We start from the raw sequence: 17,161 nt of genomic DNA on the forward strand, positions 1-17,161 counted from the left end.
CACCCACTTGCCTCAAATGAATCAGCATATATTTAAATGAAATCACACTTTATGCAAAATTCCAAAGCATGCTTTTTTTGTCTTTTTTTTTCTTCATCACTTAGAATCCCACTTTTCTCTTTGTTGTTTTAACTTATTTCTTATATTTGTCTCTGATTGATGGCTCGCTACATCTTATTCATCAGATTTTCCTTTTCTTCCATTGAATTAACTTAATATATAGCAGTCAGCAGTTTTAATTTGCATGGTTCCTTTTTTCTTAAGTATGCATACATATTTTCTTAGATATTCCCATTCCTTCTATAAAACATGTGGTTAAAAACAGAGATCATTTTATGAAAATTTAATCACATTTCCTTTTTCTTGTCATTTTAAGGGGAATACTTTTGATTATAATAAAAATCTTTATGATCCCCCTCAATTATAAAAAATGTTTTAAATGTAAGTAAACAGGGACACTGGATGGCTCGGCGGTTGAGTGTCTGCCTTTGGCTCAGGGCGTGATCCCGGAGTCCTGGGATACAGTCCCACATGAGTCCCACATCAGGCTCCCTGCATGGAGCCTGCTTCTCCCTCTGCCTGTCTCTGCCTCTCTCTCTCTCTCTCTCTCTCTCTCTCGAATAAATAAAATCTTTAAGAAATAAAATGTAAGTAAGCAGAGGTAAATGAATGAGGTGAATATAAATTAACATTATGAATTATACACAGTAGGCCAAAGTATTAAGCTAATTTAGAGTCTGTTCTTGAGAAAGAAAGGCTACCAACTCATGATATGCATTTTTTTGATGAAATGGGAAAGTAGATTTTCTATGTGGCTTTTATCCTGTGGTATGGATCTAATATTTAATTTTGTTTTATTTTATATTAAATCTAAAGTAAATAAATATAGTATAAAGAAAATAGGGAAAACTATGTTATGCTTCTTCACACTGTTCAACTTCCAGAATGTTTCTTGGTTCTTTGCAATTGGAATGACAAATAATGGACTACATTGGGCCATTTGAATCAAACTCTTATTATAACCTTGAAATATTTGCATGTATTTGAGTTTCAAATTGTCTTAAATGGCTACTTCTTCCTCTATACCACATCTTCCAATCTTTGTTTTGCATTAGTTATAGTTTCACTGTTTTAATTTTCAGTTTTTAAATTATTTATGGTTGTAAGATCATTTTTATTTCATTTATATCAACTCAGTGGGCTTAGCAGTACTCAGACATATACATTTTCTTATGTTGTATGAAATTATTGTTCTTATTAATGATGGTAGGTATTATTGAATGCTTATTATATACCAAGATGTATTTATTTGTCACCGTAATCCTTTGAATTAGATATTATTCTTTTTTTTTTTTAATTTTTATTTATTTATGATAGTCACACAGAGAGAGAGAGAGAGAGATGCAGAGACACAGGCAGAGGGAGAAGCAGGCTCCATGCACCGGGAGCCCGATGTGGGATTCGATCCCAGGTCTCCAGGATCGCACCCTGGGCCAAAGGCAGGCGCCAAACCACTGCGCCACCCAGGGATCCCGGATATTATTCTTTTAATAAAGATGAAGAAATTAGGATTTACAGAGAATTAAAACTTGTGCATGGTTAGGCATCTAGTAAATGGTAGAGCTCAGATTTAAACTAAGTATATCTGAATGTAGACTTCTCTTTAAACCCTCTCTTAGAAGATTTATCAGCTTCTTGAGATACTTTTAGTGAACAAGCTAAAAAGTTACTGCTTTAGTTGGTTATAAAATTTTGAAATATTGGGTACTTTAAACACTTAACATGGTATCAGTAGCTGCATGAACTTTGATATGTACTGAGTGAATTTATTTTTATTTGAGAACATGGAAAATAGAAAAATTGGCAGAAAACTAAAGATCATCAAGTATCATATAATTTCAAAAAGCATATTCTGTAAATTACACCAGTTTTCTTCATGTCAGGCCTTGGCAAGATTGAAAACAATGTCTGCAAACATCTTAGGAGGAAGCAGTAATCACTCTGACAAAGTATAAATTCATACGGAATAGGTTATGTCAAATATACCTTTATATATTGTTTTTTGTTAGGGTTATAGGGTAGAACTTTAGTTCTCAAACTGTGTGGTGAGGCAACCTGGAGCATCATGGTGCCTTGACTATTTTATAATTTTGAAGGAAACAGCTATATCTTTTGGCAAACTGCAGACCACTACTCTTAAACAGTTTGGACCTAACTAATAAATGGAACTTCTAGGTATTTCTCTTGGCCTAGAGGCATTGTAAAAAAATTAATTAGATACTTGGTAGAGTAGATAGACTTCAGCAATATATTGTTTATATTTAGAGGGTGCTGATTAATATTCTTATGTCACCCAAATAAAAAAAATTTAGAGGCTTGTCCTCAAACCTTTATTTTTAAGGGGAGCACTAGAAAAAACATTTAAAGGATACAGTCATGATGATATTTCCAGAAGATATAAAGTGGAAATTGTAAATATGTGGTATGATTGATCAGGAAACAAGATAATCTTAATAGACCATAGCTACAACAAACTTGAATAAAATTTAACAGGAATAAATTTAATGTATTTTGAATCTAAAGAATTATCTGACCAAATAGATAAATACTTGAAAAAGGTTTATTAATAGCATAAATTTTTTAAAAAATTGAACTAATAACCCTTCCTTGCCCTCTGACAAGAGCTACAGGCAGAGGGAGAAGCTCCCCCACAGGGAGCCTAATATGGGACTTGATCCCAGGACCCCAGGATCAATCACCCCCTGAGTCAAAGGCAGATGCTCAACCACTGAGCCACCCACTCAGGTGCCCCCCCCCCTTTTTCCACAGCGTGGAGCCTAACATGGGACTTGAACTCATGACCCCTAAGATCAAGACCTGAGCTGAGATCAGGAGTCCAAGGGGGTGGGGGGCACTTAGGTGGCTCAGTTGGTTAAGTTCAACTCTTGATTTTGACTCAGGTCATGATCTCAGGGTTGTGAGATCAAGCCCTGCATTGGGATCAGCACACCGAAGTCTCTCCAGATTCTCCCTCTCCCACTTCCCACTACATGCACTTTGTCTCAAATAAATCTTAAAAGAAAAAGACACTTAACTGAGTGGGCTATGTATGTGCCCCAAAAGAATGGACATTTTAATGTGAAAAAAGTAGGATGACATAGTCTTAGAATACAGATTATCCTGTGGATTTAATAAATTTGGATTTGTAGAAATTAGGTACTCATTTCTTTATATTACTGACACCTATTGAAAACTTTTTGATAGAATACCACTGGTCAGAGAATGAATCTGGCTAGTCACTATGTTGTTCTAACCCTCAGTTAGGCCTTGGAGATGCTCTCACACCTGGACACATGTCTCTCTGTAGTAGAAATGAGCCTATGTGAAGAGGCCTCAAGGCTGATTTGAGCCTTCCCTCCCTTGGTCATTGCTTGGATAGCTGCAGGGGGAGCTTTTTAGGCACCCTTCATCTCTCTTACCATTACCTTTGATCCACTACTATCATCGTAAGTTTATTTTTTGAATTTGTACATGTTAATATGATCAGGTCTCAACAAAACCTTGACTTTGTGAGCAAGCCATTCTGTCTCATTAGGGTACCTTTACAACTCGCTTTTTTTTCTTTCTTTTTTAATATGTTGATTTTACAGTTTAATACTGAGTAAAATTTATTTCTCTTAATTTCAGTTCCTGGTGGAGTATATATTCACAATAGGTTAAATTAGGGAAAAAGAAACAAGTTTAAACGTGTATCAGGATTTGCTTCTCTCCTGCAAACTCCTTGTAAATGATAAGAAAAACAATAGAAAAGCTTTGAAGCTAGTATAATTATATTCTGCTATAAGAATATAAGTGCCCTTATCTTTTATAACTAGTAATCATTGGTAAGGAAAAGACTAACTGCTGTGTGTATGATACTCTCCTAATTCCATGCTTCATGATACTGATGGTCTCATATTTATGTATATACTATAATCCTTTTCCACTGTCAGGGTTCAACAACGTTTACAATTCCCTTAAACTTAAGCTATTCTCTTTGTGCCTCAGTGTTTTGCTTTCCTCAGAAGGATTTATTCTTTTTCCCCCTTCTCATCCTTAAGTTCCCTTTTAATATTGCTTCCTTTGCTAAGTTCAAGACTGTTCACATATTTCCTATTTTAAAAATGCTGGATGCTAACTACCTTGTCATCTCCCTTTCACATAGGATTCTTTTTTTTTTTTTTTAAGATTTTATTTAAGAGAAAGAGAACACAAGTGGCGGGGGTGGGGGGGTGACAGAGGGACAGGGAAGAAGCAGGCTCCCTTTTGAGCCTTTTTGAGCAGGGAGGATAACATGGGGCTCCATCCCAGGACTCTGGGATCATGACTGAGTAGAAGGCAGACGCTTGACCAGTAGAGCCACCCAAGTGCCCCATACGTAGAATTCTTACCCAAACATTAATACCTCTCTTCTCTCCCATTGTTCATGGAAAAAGGAAACCCAAAGGAAAATCACAAGTAGGTTTTTTGTCTTGTTTTCCTACTTACCAAAGTGATACAGGCTAGTTTCAGAAATATTGAGAAATTAGACTTACTTATATTTCCACCATGTAGAATTACCATGACTAGGAGAAGTAGAGGAACAGATTTTAGTTCAATACAAGGGTTGTCCAATGGGTGGGCCATTGTGGGATTTAATGCATGTGCTCAAACTGAAACTATTAAACTAGAGGTTTAAATGACCATGTGTCAGGTATATCCAGATAGCAATAGAGGAATACTTTATTCAGCAAGAAGTTAGACTAATCAATACTTAAGATCTCCTCCAATTTAAATATGATTTTTTTGTCTTGTACTTTTTAGTGGGTATTGGCGTTAAGGAACATTTTCTCCACACTGTCATAACATCTGGTTTTATTGTAATTTGTATGTTATTGTCTGTCCTGGTGACTTCTTTTCCCTAATTCAAACTGAATGGCAAATTGAAACTTATGGTCAACTTTTTCTTTTTGGTTAACTTTTTCTAATTCTCTTTTCCCTATATATTGGATCCTCACTATTTGCCTGCTCCCCTCCTTATGGCTTTACTTCTCCTCTTCTCTTATCAGTAATTCTGGCTAGTCTGACTTTGCTTATATAGGTCTTTTTTTTTTTTTTTTTTTAGAAATTCTTTTTTCTAAGATTATTTGTTTATTCATGAGAGACACAGAGAGATAGAGGCAGAGACACAGGCAGAGGGAGAAGCAGGCTCCATGCAGGGAGCCTGATGTGGGACTCGATCCGGGGACTCCAGGATCACACCCTGGGCCGAAGGCAGGCGCTAAACCACTGAGCCACCCAGGCATCCCTATATAGGTCTTAATACATTTCTTCAAATAGCTTTTTTTAAAGGCTTTTTTTTTTTAGAGCAGTTATAGGTCCACAGCAAAACTAAGGGAGAAGGTACAGAAATTTTCCATATATTATCCCTGTCTTCCCATTTACGAAGTCTTCCCCTCATGAACATCCCCCACCAGAGTGGTACGCTGTTGAGGCTGATGAGCTTACATTCAGTTAGCTTTTTAATATTAGAATCTCTAGCCATGTAAGACTATCTTATAAAACTACTGAGTGCCTCTTAACCTTTGTGCTTTATGGGTGCTTTTGCTTTTCATGTCTTTTTCTCTCTATTGCATCATTTAATTTGGGTAAAGCTGACAGCAGTTCCATTCCATCAGATAGACATTATGCCACTTAAACAGAGGAGGAAGCTTAAAGAATAAACGCCCTACATTCTTTTCTCATTAACTCTGTGTACTACCCCAGCACTTCTACCTTAAACCATATTGATTCATTTTTTATTTCTCAGATTATTTCTTCTACCTAGATTGCTACATAATTTTTGTGATGTTTTTAACTCTAAATCACTTACAATCATGTTTCAAACTTTAAAAATATCCCTTACCTATAAAGCATGTGAGCTGTGGATGTTAAGTAATCTGCCCAGATGCCTTTATAATAAGACAAGGAGAGAGAAAAGATACTCCTTTTTCCCTCTCTTTTCCAGATGAAAAAAGGAATTTGTCTTAGAATAATTACTTTTTAACACGTTTTAATGCCTCTGTATTTTACTTTGCAAATTCCTAATTTCTTACTATATAATTGTGGTTTATATAGTGTTTATGTTATCATTACTTTATTATTAATCTAGATTACTGCTTTACTGATTTTAAGTGAAATAATTTTAGAACTCAGGAGATGGAGAAGATAGTGTGTTTAATTTATCTAAAATAGTATGTGCCTGTGAATTCTTAATAATGTTTAATAAAGGAAATGACTATTAAATAAATCGACTATTTACGGTTTATTTCCATGAATCTGGCACAAATTGTTTGTGCCAATAGTTTAGCAGTTTTACTATTTTAGATAGGAATAAGAATATGAGTATGGGTTTTTCTTTTTGGTGTACATGAAGTAGTAAACAAATGCATGTGAAAAATAAAGACAGTTTATAAGTTTTTAGATGTTATGAGAGGTCATAGAATCAATTAAACTGATTTTATCCATTATTCTTTTAATAAGGTTTATTGCTCTCATTTTTGTATATTGAATCACCCTTGCATTTTGGAACTCTTTTTTATACATATTTATGTCTTCAAAGACAGATATAATATTGGCAAATAGTTGACACCCTAAAGTATTTTTTAAACATGAGAGGGAAAAAGAGTCTACAACCATACTTCCTGGTATGAAGCCTGATCTCGTCTGTCCTGGGAAGCTAAGCAGGGTTGGTCCTGGTTAGTACTTGGATGGGAGAGGAAAGAGAAATAATAATGTTAAGCAAAAATCATTACAGATTTTAAGCTTGTGATTGAAAGCAGTGAGTTATATAAATTTGCTTATTTAAACAGGCTTAGGAAAAGACTACTCAGTGAAGCTAAATCTATAAATTATCTAAATAAATAGAACGGGAGTACTTTATATATTTAAATGGTTGAAAATCTATAAACCAAAACCATTATATATACAACCAGGTTTTAGTAAAATAATTCTGTGCACGTGTTGTATTAATATACACCAGTTGGGGGTTTCGACTGGCAGACATTGGACATAGTACCTTAGGATGGGAAATCAAGCATGTTTTACTTCTAGAAAAGTTAGAGGTGCAGTCAGGATACACAGCACAGGGAACAGCAACTATATGTAATTGCAAGTGGTGGTGTAAGCTTCTAGGACCCTCCAAAAGTGCCTTACCAGTAGACATACAGTTTCAGTCTGAGTGTCATATCCTCTTAAAGTTTATGGGCCCTCTTCAGGCCCAGCCTTATAGAAGGGACTACAGCTGACTAGGTCACAGCCTTGCTTGGATATATGCAGGGAGATATCTTGCATCCAGACTAGATATTGATCTTATAATTATACAGCACATAATATGACTGCTAGAGGATAGTGCATGTGCACTACAGAGGCATAAACAAATTTCTCATCCATTATTCTTAATCTACTCAAACTACCATGGGTAATGTGAAGTATGTTTCTGAATTTGGTGATATGGAACTAGATTAAGGGTTAGCTATCTACATATACCTGACAGTCATAATAAAAGATTCTTAACCACCTATAGAAATGATCTAATCCTAGAAAATTCCAATGATGGAAATCAGGAAGTGTTTAAACCTATTGGAAGATAGAATAGACAGTATTTCATGTATTATTCAGAGCATAACTTACTTATGGTCTTAAAGAAAGGCTGTAGGAAGTTTGTGTGCCTTTGTAGCCAAAATCTGAGTGGAAGCACCACTAATCACTTGCTTGTCTTTCTAACTCACCTCCAAAATTAACTGCAGTTGATACTATGCTATGAGTTATCTGATTATTGGGACTGGATTTTATTTATTTTTGTATCTTTCAAAATATGTAACAGGCATAATATGTAAAAGGCATAATGTATGTTAGATACAATAGAACAGGCACAGTGTATTTAAATGTTCAATAAATATTATTTTTATATATTTTTTTAATTTGAGTTTTTAAAATAAAATTTTTGTTTAAATAGGAAGTGCACACAAGCGGGTGAGAGGGGCAGAGTCGGAGAGGGAGAGAGAATCTTAAACAGGTTCTTAAATTTAGCACAGAGCCTGATTTAGGCAGAGATTAATCTCATGACCCTGATTGAGATCATGACCTGAGCCAAAATCAAGAGGTGACACTAACCAATTGAACCACCCCAGGCACCCTTGTATTTTTTATTTGTTGTCTAAGCTCAACATGTTTACTTTCTTTTATAATTGTCAGAGAAACATACAGAAATACAACCTGTCCATTTTACTTTTAATAGTTTTGATATTCAAGGAATTTAGACATTGCTTTTTAGTGTATTTTTGAAAACTCAAACTTTTTATTCATTGTTGAATTTATATTTCATTTTTGAAATTGCTATTATGCTGCTTTAATTTTACTTCAATGCTGTTTTTTTTTTTAAGATTTTATTTATTTATTCATGATAGTCACACACAGAGAGAGAGGCAGAGGGACACAGGCAGAGGGAGAAGCAGGCTCCATGCAGGGTGCCCGACGTGGGATTCGATCCCGGGTCTCCAGGATCACGCCCTGGGCCAAAGGCAGGCGCTAAACCGCTGCACCACTCAGGGATCCCTTCAATGATGTTTAAAGAAGGTTCTTAGATAGGTACTGAGTACTGAAATAAGCTGCAGTATCGGAAACTATTGAGAATATTCTATAATTATAGTCCAAAATAATTTTATGTGTCTGTAAGTAGAATAGATTAAATAAATGTAAAAGAAACCTTGATAAGATTTGGAGTAGTAGTATTAGTAATAGTAAAGAAAAGTGATTTAGGTAGTAGATAGAAATTTAGCGATTTCATTACAGGGGAAGGTTTTATTTCACTTTCTGCAACAAAGACAACATTTGGAATAAGGCTAATTTTTAATTTTTTGAGATATTTAATGTTCAAAATTTCTGACTCTGCTATTTGTCCAAAATATTCAGGCAAAAGGGGCAACTAGCTGTGGAAAGAGCTAAACAAGTGGAAGAGTTCCTACAGCGAAAACGGGAAGCACGGCAAAATAAAGCTCGAGCCGAAGGACATATGGTATGATTTTTTTTTTGAGATTTTTGAGCATATTAATATTCAAAGTGAAGGTCTGGAACAAGGTAGGTATAAATGAATTCTAAATCTTTACAAACATTTACTCTAAAGATTTATAGAGTATAAAGTTATGATACACCTTAACTTCTGCTATATCTTTTATACCAAGGTGAAATTCTGTTGATGGTTTGGTTAATTAGGAGTAAGTTCATAGTTGTATTCTTCCTTTTAAAAAGAGAAGTAGATATTTATATTAAAAGCAATCCAGATATTTATATTAAAACAAATGAGTTGTTACATTGCTAGGATTGTTTTTTTTCATACATGCTTTTGGTTTTAAATACTTTTAAGTAGCAAAGATTTTTAAAGGAAAAATGGGAAACATTTCAATAAATAGAAGTTTATGTATCTTCTCAAAAGCACATTAGAAGCAAAGTGTATTAAAATCTCCAGTTATGCCAGCTAACTAAGTTAAGTCATGTATCCAAGAAAATAGTAACAGTTTTTAGGTAGTCTACTTAATGGTTTTGACTTGTAGAGATGCACAAATGCCTATGACCTTTTGTCCACAGGACAGCTGATGATTCTATCAGCTTACCACACCATGAAGCACCCTGCTAATAGAAAATAGGTCAATTATATGATCATGTATTTTGATTAGGTTTATAACTACTGTAAGTTCATAAGTGTTATCTTTGTGAGTTTATTTGTGTAATTATTTCAATTTAAGATATTTTTTCTTTGCAATAATATCAGTGAAAGATATTTAGATTTTTTAATGGTTACCTTTCATATTTTTAACACAGGTTTGTTTTTGAACTTTGGAATTAATCTGTATCTGTATCCTTCCTGTAGATAGTAGAAGGGAACCTTCTGATTTTTCTCTGACCCCGTATCTCCAAAGATAATAGCATCCAGAATTTTAGTTACAGATTTTAATTTAAAATATTTTAGAAAAATTATTAGGCTTGTCAAGATTTACATATTTCTTTCCTCATCATTACATACTGCTATTCTGTCCTCATTTTGTTTTTCTTTATGATGGAGAATACTCTAGCAATTCTTTTGGACAGAAACTTCCCAAGATAAATTGGAAATGTATTTATTTTGTCCTCATGTTTAATGATAATTTGTATGATGATCAGTTGGTGAATATGCTTAGCATTTGTAGGCCTGAAAAAATGTTTTGCCTTCTTTTTTGAAAAATATTTCTAGTGAGTATAATATTACAGGTTGAGATTTTTTTCTTTCAGTACTTTCAAGATGTTTCTCCAATTATCTTCTGGCATATCTATTTCTGATTAGAGGTTAGCTGTCATTTATATCTTTTACCTCTACATGTAATATGTCTGTTTTCTCTACTGACTTTTAACTTATCACTGGAAGCAATTTGATTACAGTGTAGCTTGGTGTAGTTTTCTTCATTTTTATTTTCTTGGAATTCAATGAGCTTCTTGGATCTGTGGATTTATAATTTTCATCAAATTTGGAAAAATTTCATCTGTTATTTATTCAAAAAATGTTTTCTGTTCTTTTTGATTCTGAGACTCTCAGTGCCCATGTACTAGACCATGTGATGCTCTCTATAAACAGCTTGCTTAGGGTCTGTTCATATTTTTCGTTCTTTCTTCTATTTTCTATTTTGGATAGCTTTTATTTCTGCATCTTCAGGTTAATTAATCTTGTCTTCTGCCTTGTCTGATCTGTTAATCCCATGCAGACATTGTATTATATTCATCTCAGGAAATTTTTCATCTTGTATTTTTTATTTCTAAAAGTTTATTTGGGTCATTTTTATACTTTCCCTGTCTCTCTTTATAACGTTTGTGCTTTTCTCTACATTCTTGAATTTGAATATAATAGCTGTATTAATTACCGTCTCTAATAATTCAGTTATCTTTGTCATTTCTTAATGACTTTTCTTCTCATTGGGGTTATCTTTTCCTGCTTCACATGCCTGGTAATTTGTGATTGGATGCCAGGCATTGTGTATATTATTTTGGATTTTTTTGTATTTAAATATGTTGGGGCTTTATTCTGGGATTCCGTTAAGTTACTAGGAAATAGTTTGAATCTTTCATGGCTTGCTTTTAAGATCTGCTAGGCAGATCCAGAACAGCCTTAAGGCTAGAACTAATTTGGCCCCATATCTTCAAATACTGCTTCTTCTCCTTAAGATAACTCCTATTAGATGGATAAATGTCCTTTTTGTACTTCAGTTTCATCCTTTTTATCCCTTTCTCTCTTACTGCTATGTTTTAGGAATATTTTTAGGCCTGGATTTCATCTCTAATATCTTCTTTAGTTTTGTCTACTCTATTGTTCAGCTCATCTAATGAATTTCTTTTTTTCACTTAGGAACTTGTATTTTTTGTGTCCATGAATTCTAATTAGTTTTCCCTTAGATTTCCTTAATCATATTCTCTGATAATACTAGTTTTTGCAAAATCTTGTTTTTAGTGTGCTATTGGCCATACTTTGGTTTCTTCCATTTTTGAGTTCTCTATTTCATATGGTTGGCATTTGTCAAATGTTTGGTGTTCTTGACAGTGTTCATATTTGGGAGTGGCTATTTTATTGCTTATTACCTTTGTTTGAGTGGTTTCCTGGTGAGACGGGAGAGTGCTACTGACCTGTCCTCTGCAGTTTTCAGTGAAAGTAGAGAATAGATGGCACGTGTATTGATATTCTGTCAGGCAAACACCTCAGCAGTTTATTCTCTGGGCTTAGGAGACTCTCATTCATTTTCATTATAACCAGTCACTCAGAGGATTGGCCTTTTACCTCTAATCTCTCTCTGATCACCCATATATAAAGGGTAACTGACTCTGCTTTCTGGCTTGTGGAGATGAGTAATGCAATAGAGGTAACCCTCTTCTTGTAACTACTGTTGTCTGCTTCTAGACCTTCTCATGTTCTCAGCTTCCATAAGTCTGAGAGCATGCCTCGTATTGCTTACACCTTCTGTGATAGTATTCTTTCTGACATGCTTTTGCTAGTGAAGCTTCTCACTTAAAACTGACTTTGTGGGACACCTGGGTGGCTCAACGGTTGGGCATCTGCCTTCGGCTCAGGGCATGATCCCATGGTCTCCGGATCGAGTCCCACATCAGGCTCCCTGCATGGAACCTGCTTCTCCCTCTGCCTATGTCTCTGCCTGCCTCTCTCTCTCTCTCTCTGTCTCTCATGAATAAATAAATAAAATCTTTTTAAAAAAAACTGACTTTGTGTACTTTTCCTTATCTCCTGATTCCTTCTGTACTTGGGACTAGCAAGAGTTTTGCTGGTTTTTGAGTGCTGATATATATTCACTTAAAACAACTTTATTCTAGGATTTTGCAAGAAGGGAAGCTATAGTGTCATGTTGACATCTTGCAAACAGGTTTTAGTATTTTTATTTTGTTGTCATTTTCAAAAAACTTTAAAAAACGCTTAGAGATCAGGAGTGCATCTTAACAATGATTTTTATATGATCTTCCAAGATGTATTTTGTAAAACGATATAGAATTTCTTCATTCCCTAGATGACTAATGTTTACATAACACTTTTCTTTAAAAAGATATGGGCAAGAGTGAAGAATTTCTATTTTTCTATTTTATATTTGGGTATGTGCATCATATACTAAGTTTTTTCTATCTACTAATTTAAAAACAAGGCAGTTAAACATTTTGGGCATAGTAGCTTAATTTAACGTGATTTAATTAAAGCTTAATCAGATATAGTTTGTCTCTACAGTAATTTATAATCTTAATATTGAATAGGAATATATACACTAGTAATGTGAGGCAGTGAATAGGAGTGTGAGCTAAAGTTAACTGTGAGAAGGCCTCACAGATTTTAAGTTTGAAATTAGAAATTTTTTGTGAATAAATAGAGATACTATATAAAATTTGCCTCTCTGTATTAGTTTTCTATTGTGTAACAAAGTACCATAAACTTAGAGGCTTAAAGCAACACAAATTTATTACAGTTTCTGTGTATCAAAATCTGCCATGTTTTATTTTATTTTATTTTTTTATTTTTTTTTTAATTTTTTTTTTTTATCTGCCATGTTTTAAATGGATCTTCTGCTCATGGTCTCATAAGGCTAAAACCATGGTGTCAGCCAACTGTGTCCTTATCTGAGGCTCAGTTAGGGCAAGATCTTCTTCACTCTTTACTGTGTTGGTAGGATTCTTCTTCTTGCTGTTATAGGATTGAGGTCCTCACTGTCTGACTAGCTTTTGACCAGGAATCAATCTCAATTCTAAGAGACCACTGTCAGGTCTTTGCCATGTGGCCCTCTTCATCTCAGCAACAGATAACTTCTTATTCATCAGACTCCTCCCATGCTTTAAATTTCTGACTGCCACTTCGACACCCAGCTGGAGAAAACTCTGATTTTAAAGAGCTCATGTGATACCACTTTATACCTGTCAAAATGGCTGGTATCAAAATAAGAAATAGCAAGTCTTGGTAAGGATGTGGAGGTAAAGAGACCTCTTGTGCTGAGTGGAAATGGAAATTAGTGTGGCCACTATCAAAAATAGCATGGAAGTTCTGCATAAAATTAAAAATAGAAATACCACTTGACTCAGCAATTCCGTATCTGGTTATTTGTCCAAAATAAACAAAAATACTAATTGGAAAAGATACATGCACCCCTATGTTTACAATAGCTAAGATATGGAATCAACCTAAGATAGATGAATGGATGCAGAAGATAAAGTATGTACACAGAGACAGACAGATACACACACACAAACCCTCCACACACACACACAGGAATACTACTCAGCCATGAAAAAGAATGAAATCTTAATATATGCAACAACATGGATAGACCTAGAAGATGTTATGCTGAGTAAAATAAGTAGGGAAAGACAGTAAACTATGTGACTTTACTTATATGTGAAATCTAAAAAACAAGATAGAAATAGACTCATAAATACAGAGAACAAAATGGTGATTACCAGAGGGGCATAGTGTGAGAAGATGGAAAAAATAGGTGAAGGGGATAAAGTGGTACAAACTTCTAGTTATAAATAAGTGATGGGGATGTGAAGTACAGCATAGGGAATATAGTCAGTTATGTTGTAGAATATATAGTGACAGTAACTAGACTTACTATAGGATCATTTTGTAATGTAAATAGATACTGAATCACTCTGTTGTACATCTGAAACTAATATAATATTGTATGTCAACTGTACTTAAAAAAACAGAAGTAGCTCACAAATATCTCCTCTCAGTAAATAAATATGTAAACAAATAAATAAATGGCTCATGTGATTTGGTCAGACCCAATGGATAATGTCTCTATAATGTCAGTCTTCCCATTTAACATCACCTAACTGTGGGGATAAAAATCATCATATAAAAATGCTAGGGATTATGTAGCATTTGTCAGCCTGTTGGAGCAGTAAGGGTAACAAGAAACCTTAGAACTTTTAAAATTTCTGTCTACCACACTCCCTTTGTCTGTAATCTTAGAAACTACGTCTGGAGACAGTAGACTAGGCCAGTTGTGAATGAGCTCCTTTTAAGTACTGTCTTTATCAACATGCTTGATGGTACAACATTCTACTCAGGTTTTCAAAGAAGAACTTTTTAAAAAACTGGTTTTTATTAAGATGCCGTTTAAATACAATGAAATTCATGACTGATAAGTGTGTATCGTGATGAATATGGACAAAGTAGTCATGTAACAACCACTGCCACAATCATGATATAGCATTATCCCATCATCATTTAAGTTTTTTCATCTCACAATAAGAAAAACAAAATTTGTTACTGTATGAGATGGTTCGTGTTAACTAAATTTATTGCAAGAATTATTTTTCCATATATACATATATCAAGTCATTATGTTGTACACCTTAAATTAGTACAATGTTATGTAATAATTATATCTCAATAAAATTGGTGGGAGGGGTTTTTGTGTCTTTGTAACCACACTGCCACCAACTATAGGCAACCACTGATGTGTGCTCCCTGTCAGTATGGTTTCAGTATGGTTTTGTCTTTTAAAAAATCTTATGTAGGGGAAACCTAGGTGGCTCAGTGGGAAGAGCATGTGACTCTTAATCTCAGGATCGTGAATTTGAGTCCCATGTTGTATGTAGAGATTATTTACATAAATAAAAATTTTTTAAAAATAAGGATTTTATATAACTTTATCAAATACTTAGTAATGGTTTTTTGAGATTGATGTATATTAGTAGTTCTTTTTTATTCCATCGTGTAGATGCACCATAATTTGTTTACATATATGGAGTTTCCAAACTTTTAAGTTCATAAACTTATATGCATACCTGTATATTGTTTATATACATGTATAATTGGTTAGCCTGTCCTTCCTAGGGAGCCCTTCTTTCTGAATTGGCATATTCCTCCTTACTATGTGTTAACTTAGCTAGTGACTATTTTTACATTTGAGCTTCTGAATATTGCTGAAGGAAATTAAAGTTTTGATGATTAATGTCAGCTCAATTTTTGGTCTCTGGTTTCAGCCAAGCAAGCTGTCAGTCCTGTCTTCAGTAGCCCTTCCCATTGTCCACAGTGGAAATTTTCTTCCATAATTTTGTCCCTTATCTCTCATTATTTCACAGAGAAAATTGGGCTTATGACTCCACATTGCCTCGCATTTTCTGCCCCTAAAATTATATTTTTATAATTGTACCAAATATTTGTTTTCTCTAGAGTCTTAGAGAAGGATAAAACTTCCTCTGTTCAAGTAATCTCTCCCATTCCATCATATTTGATAATTAAAATATTACTAATTGTTAACATCTCATATATTGGGTACTTACTATATGTTAGGTGTCATTTAAGTTCTTATTTCTAATCTCATAACAGTTTGGCAGATTCTGTTACATTTACATTTTATAGCCTACTGAGGTGTAAAGAAATTAGCTCATGCTTTACAGCTACTAAATGATAGAACAAGCATTTAAGTTTCTAATCTGGGGGTGCCTGGGTAGCTCAGTCAGACGGGTGTCTGCCTTTGTCTCAGATTGTGATCTTGGGGTCCTGGGATTGAGCCGTGCATCGGGCTCCCTGCTCCTTTGGGAGTCTGCTTCTCCCTCTGCCCCACCCCTATTTGTGTGCATGCTCTCTCTCTCTCTCTCAAATAAATGAATAAAATCTTTAAAAACAATACATTTCGATAGTCTGACTTTAGAGCCCACACTTTCATCTGTTTACTTAAGGGCCTTCCTTATTCCATTAGTTATTTCAGACTTTTTCTGAACTTTCCTTCTTTACTGGTACCCTCCCTAGCCTTCAGATATATTTGTGTTCCTGACATTCCTATGTAGTCATCATCTTGTCTTCCTCCTCTTCATAGCCAGGCACTTCAAATAAATGAAGAGACCTGCTGTCTCTTATTGCTACTATTCAATTTTCCATTCACATACACAGCTTATTATGACATAATCATATTGGAACTTGACCATTCTTTGATGTTTGGTCTCATGAGTATTTTAGCATTTCATCCTTGCCTTCTATGGCACCATATTCTTTTGGTTTATCCTTTACTTCTGATTATTATTTCTAAATATCTTCTACAGGATTCATCTTCTCAATCTTTAAGTGCTGATATTCTCTGGGGTTCTCTCCTTGGTTATTTTCTCACGATAAATAATATCCTGGGAGTGTGCACATGTTTTTCAGTCAGGGACCAATGACTTCAATTATCTGTATCAGTTATTCAGACTTTTCTCCTAACTTCTGTCTAGCTGCCCTCTGGTCATCATTTCCTAGGTGTTGCATTGGCACCTAATTTTTAAAAATTTCTTTTGTTTTTAAAATTATCATACAGTTAGATTAACTATATTTTTCTTTTCCAGTTCTTTGAATTTTAACACATGTATAAATTCATGTAATCACCACCACAATCAGGTTACAGAATAATTTTGTCAACCCCCCCCCCCCCCAAATTTTCTTGTGTTATCTCTTAATATAGTCACACTTTCCCCACTACCCTGGCAACCACTGACTATTCTCTGTTACTTCAGTTTGTCTTTTTAAGAATGTCTTATCTTTAATGTATGTGTATACGTACATATAATAGTATCTAACTTTTGCAGTTGGCTTCCTTCATTTATTTTA

The 17,161-nt window shown here is 34.4% G+C and overlaps 1 protein-coding gene across 50 annotated transcripts in view; it reads left to right on the forward strand.

The window, feature by feature from the left end:
- The window catches only part of NEK1 (NIMA related kinase 1), a 222,362-nt gene that overhangs the window by 82,535 nt on the left and 122,666 nt on the right, over positions 1 to 17,161 (forward strand). For 48 of the 50 annotated variants that reach the window (XM_072719696.1, XM_072719687.1, XM_026017537.2 and 45 more), the window contains one exon: positions 8,971 to 9,073. The exons of the other annotated variants lie outside the window; for them this stretch is intronic. In XM_072719696.1, the coding sequence (XP_072575797.1) occupies positions 8,971 to 9,073 (103 nt within the window). The remainder of the gene's footprint in view (positions 1 to 8,970; positions 9,074 to 17,161) is intronic. 50 annotated transcript variants of the gene reach the window in all.

This window comes from Vulpes vulpes, chromosome 9 (genome assembly GCF_048418805.1).
Source record: "Vulpes vulpes isolate BD-2025 chromosome 9, VulVul3, whole genome shotgun sequence".
NCBI classification, from domain to species: Eukaryota; Metazoa; Chordata; class Mammalia; order Carnivora; family Canidae; genus Vulpes; species Vulpes vulpes.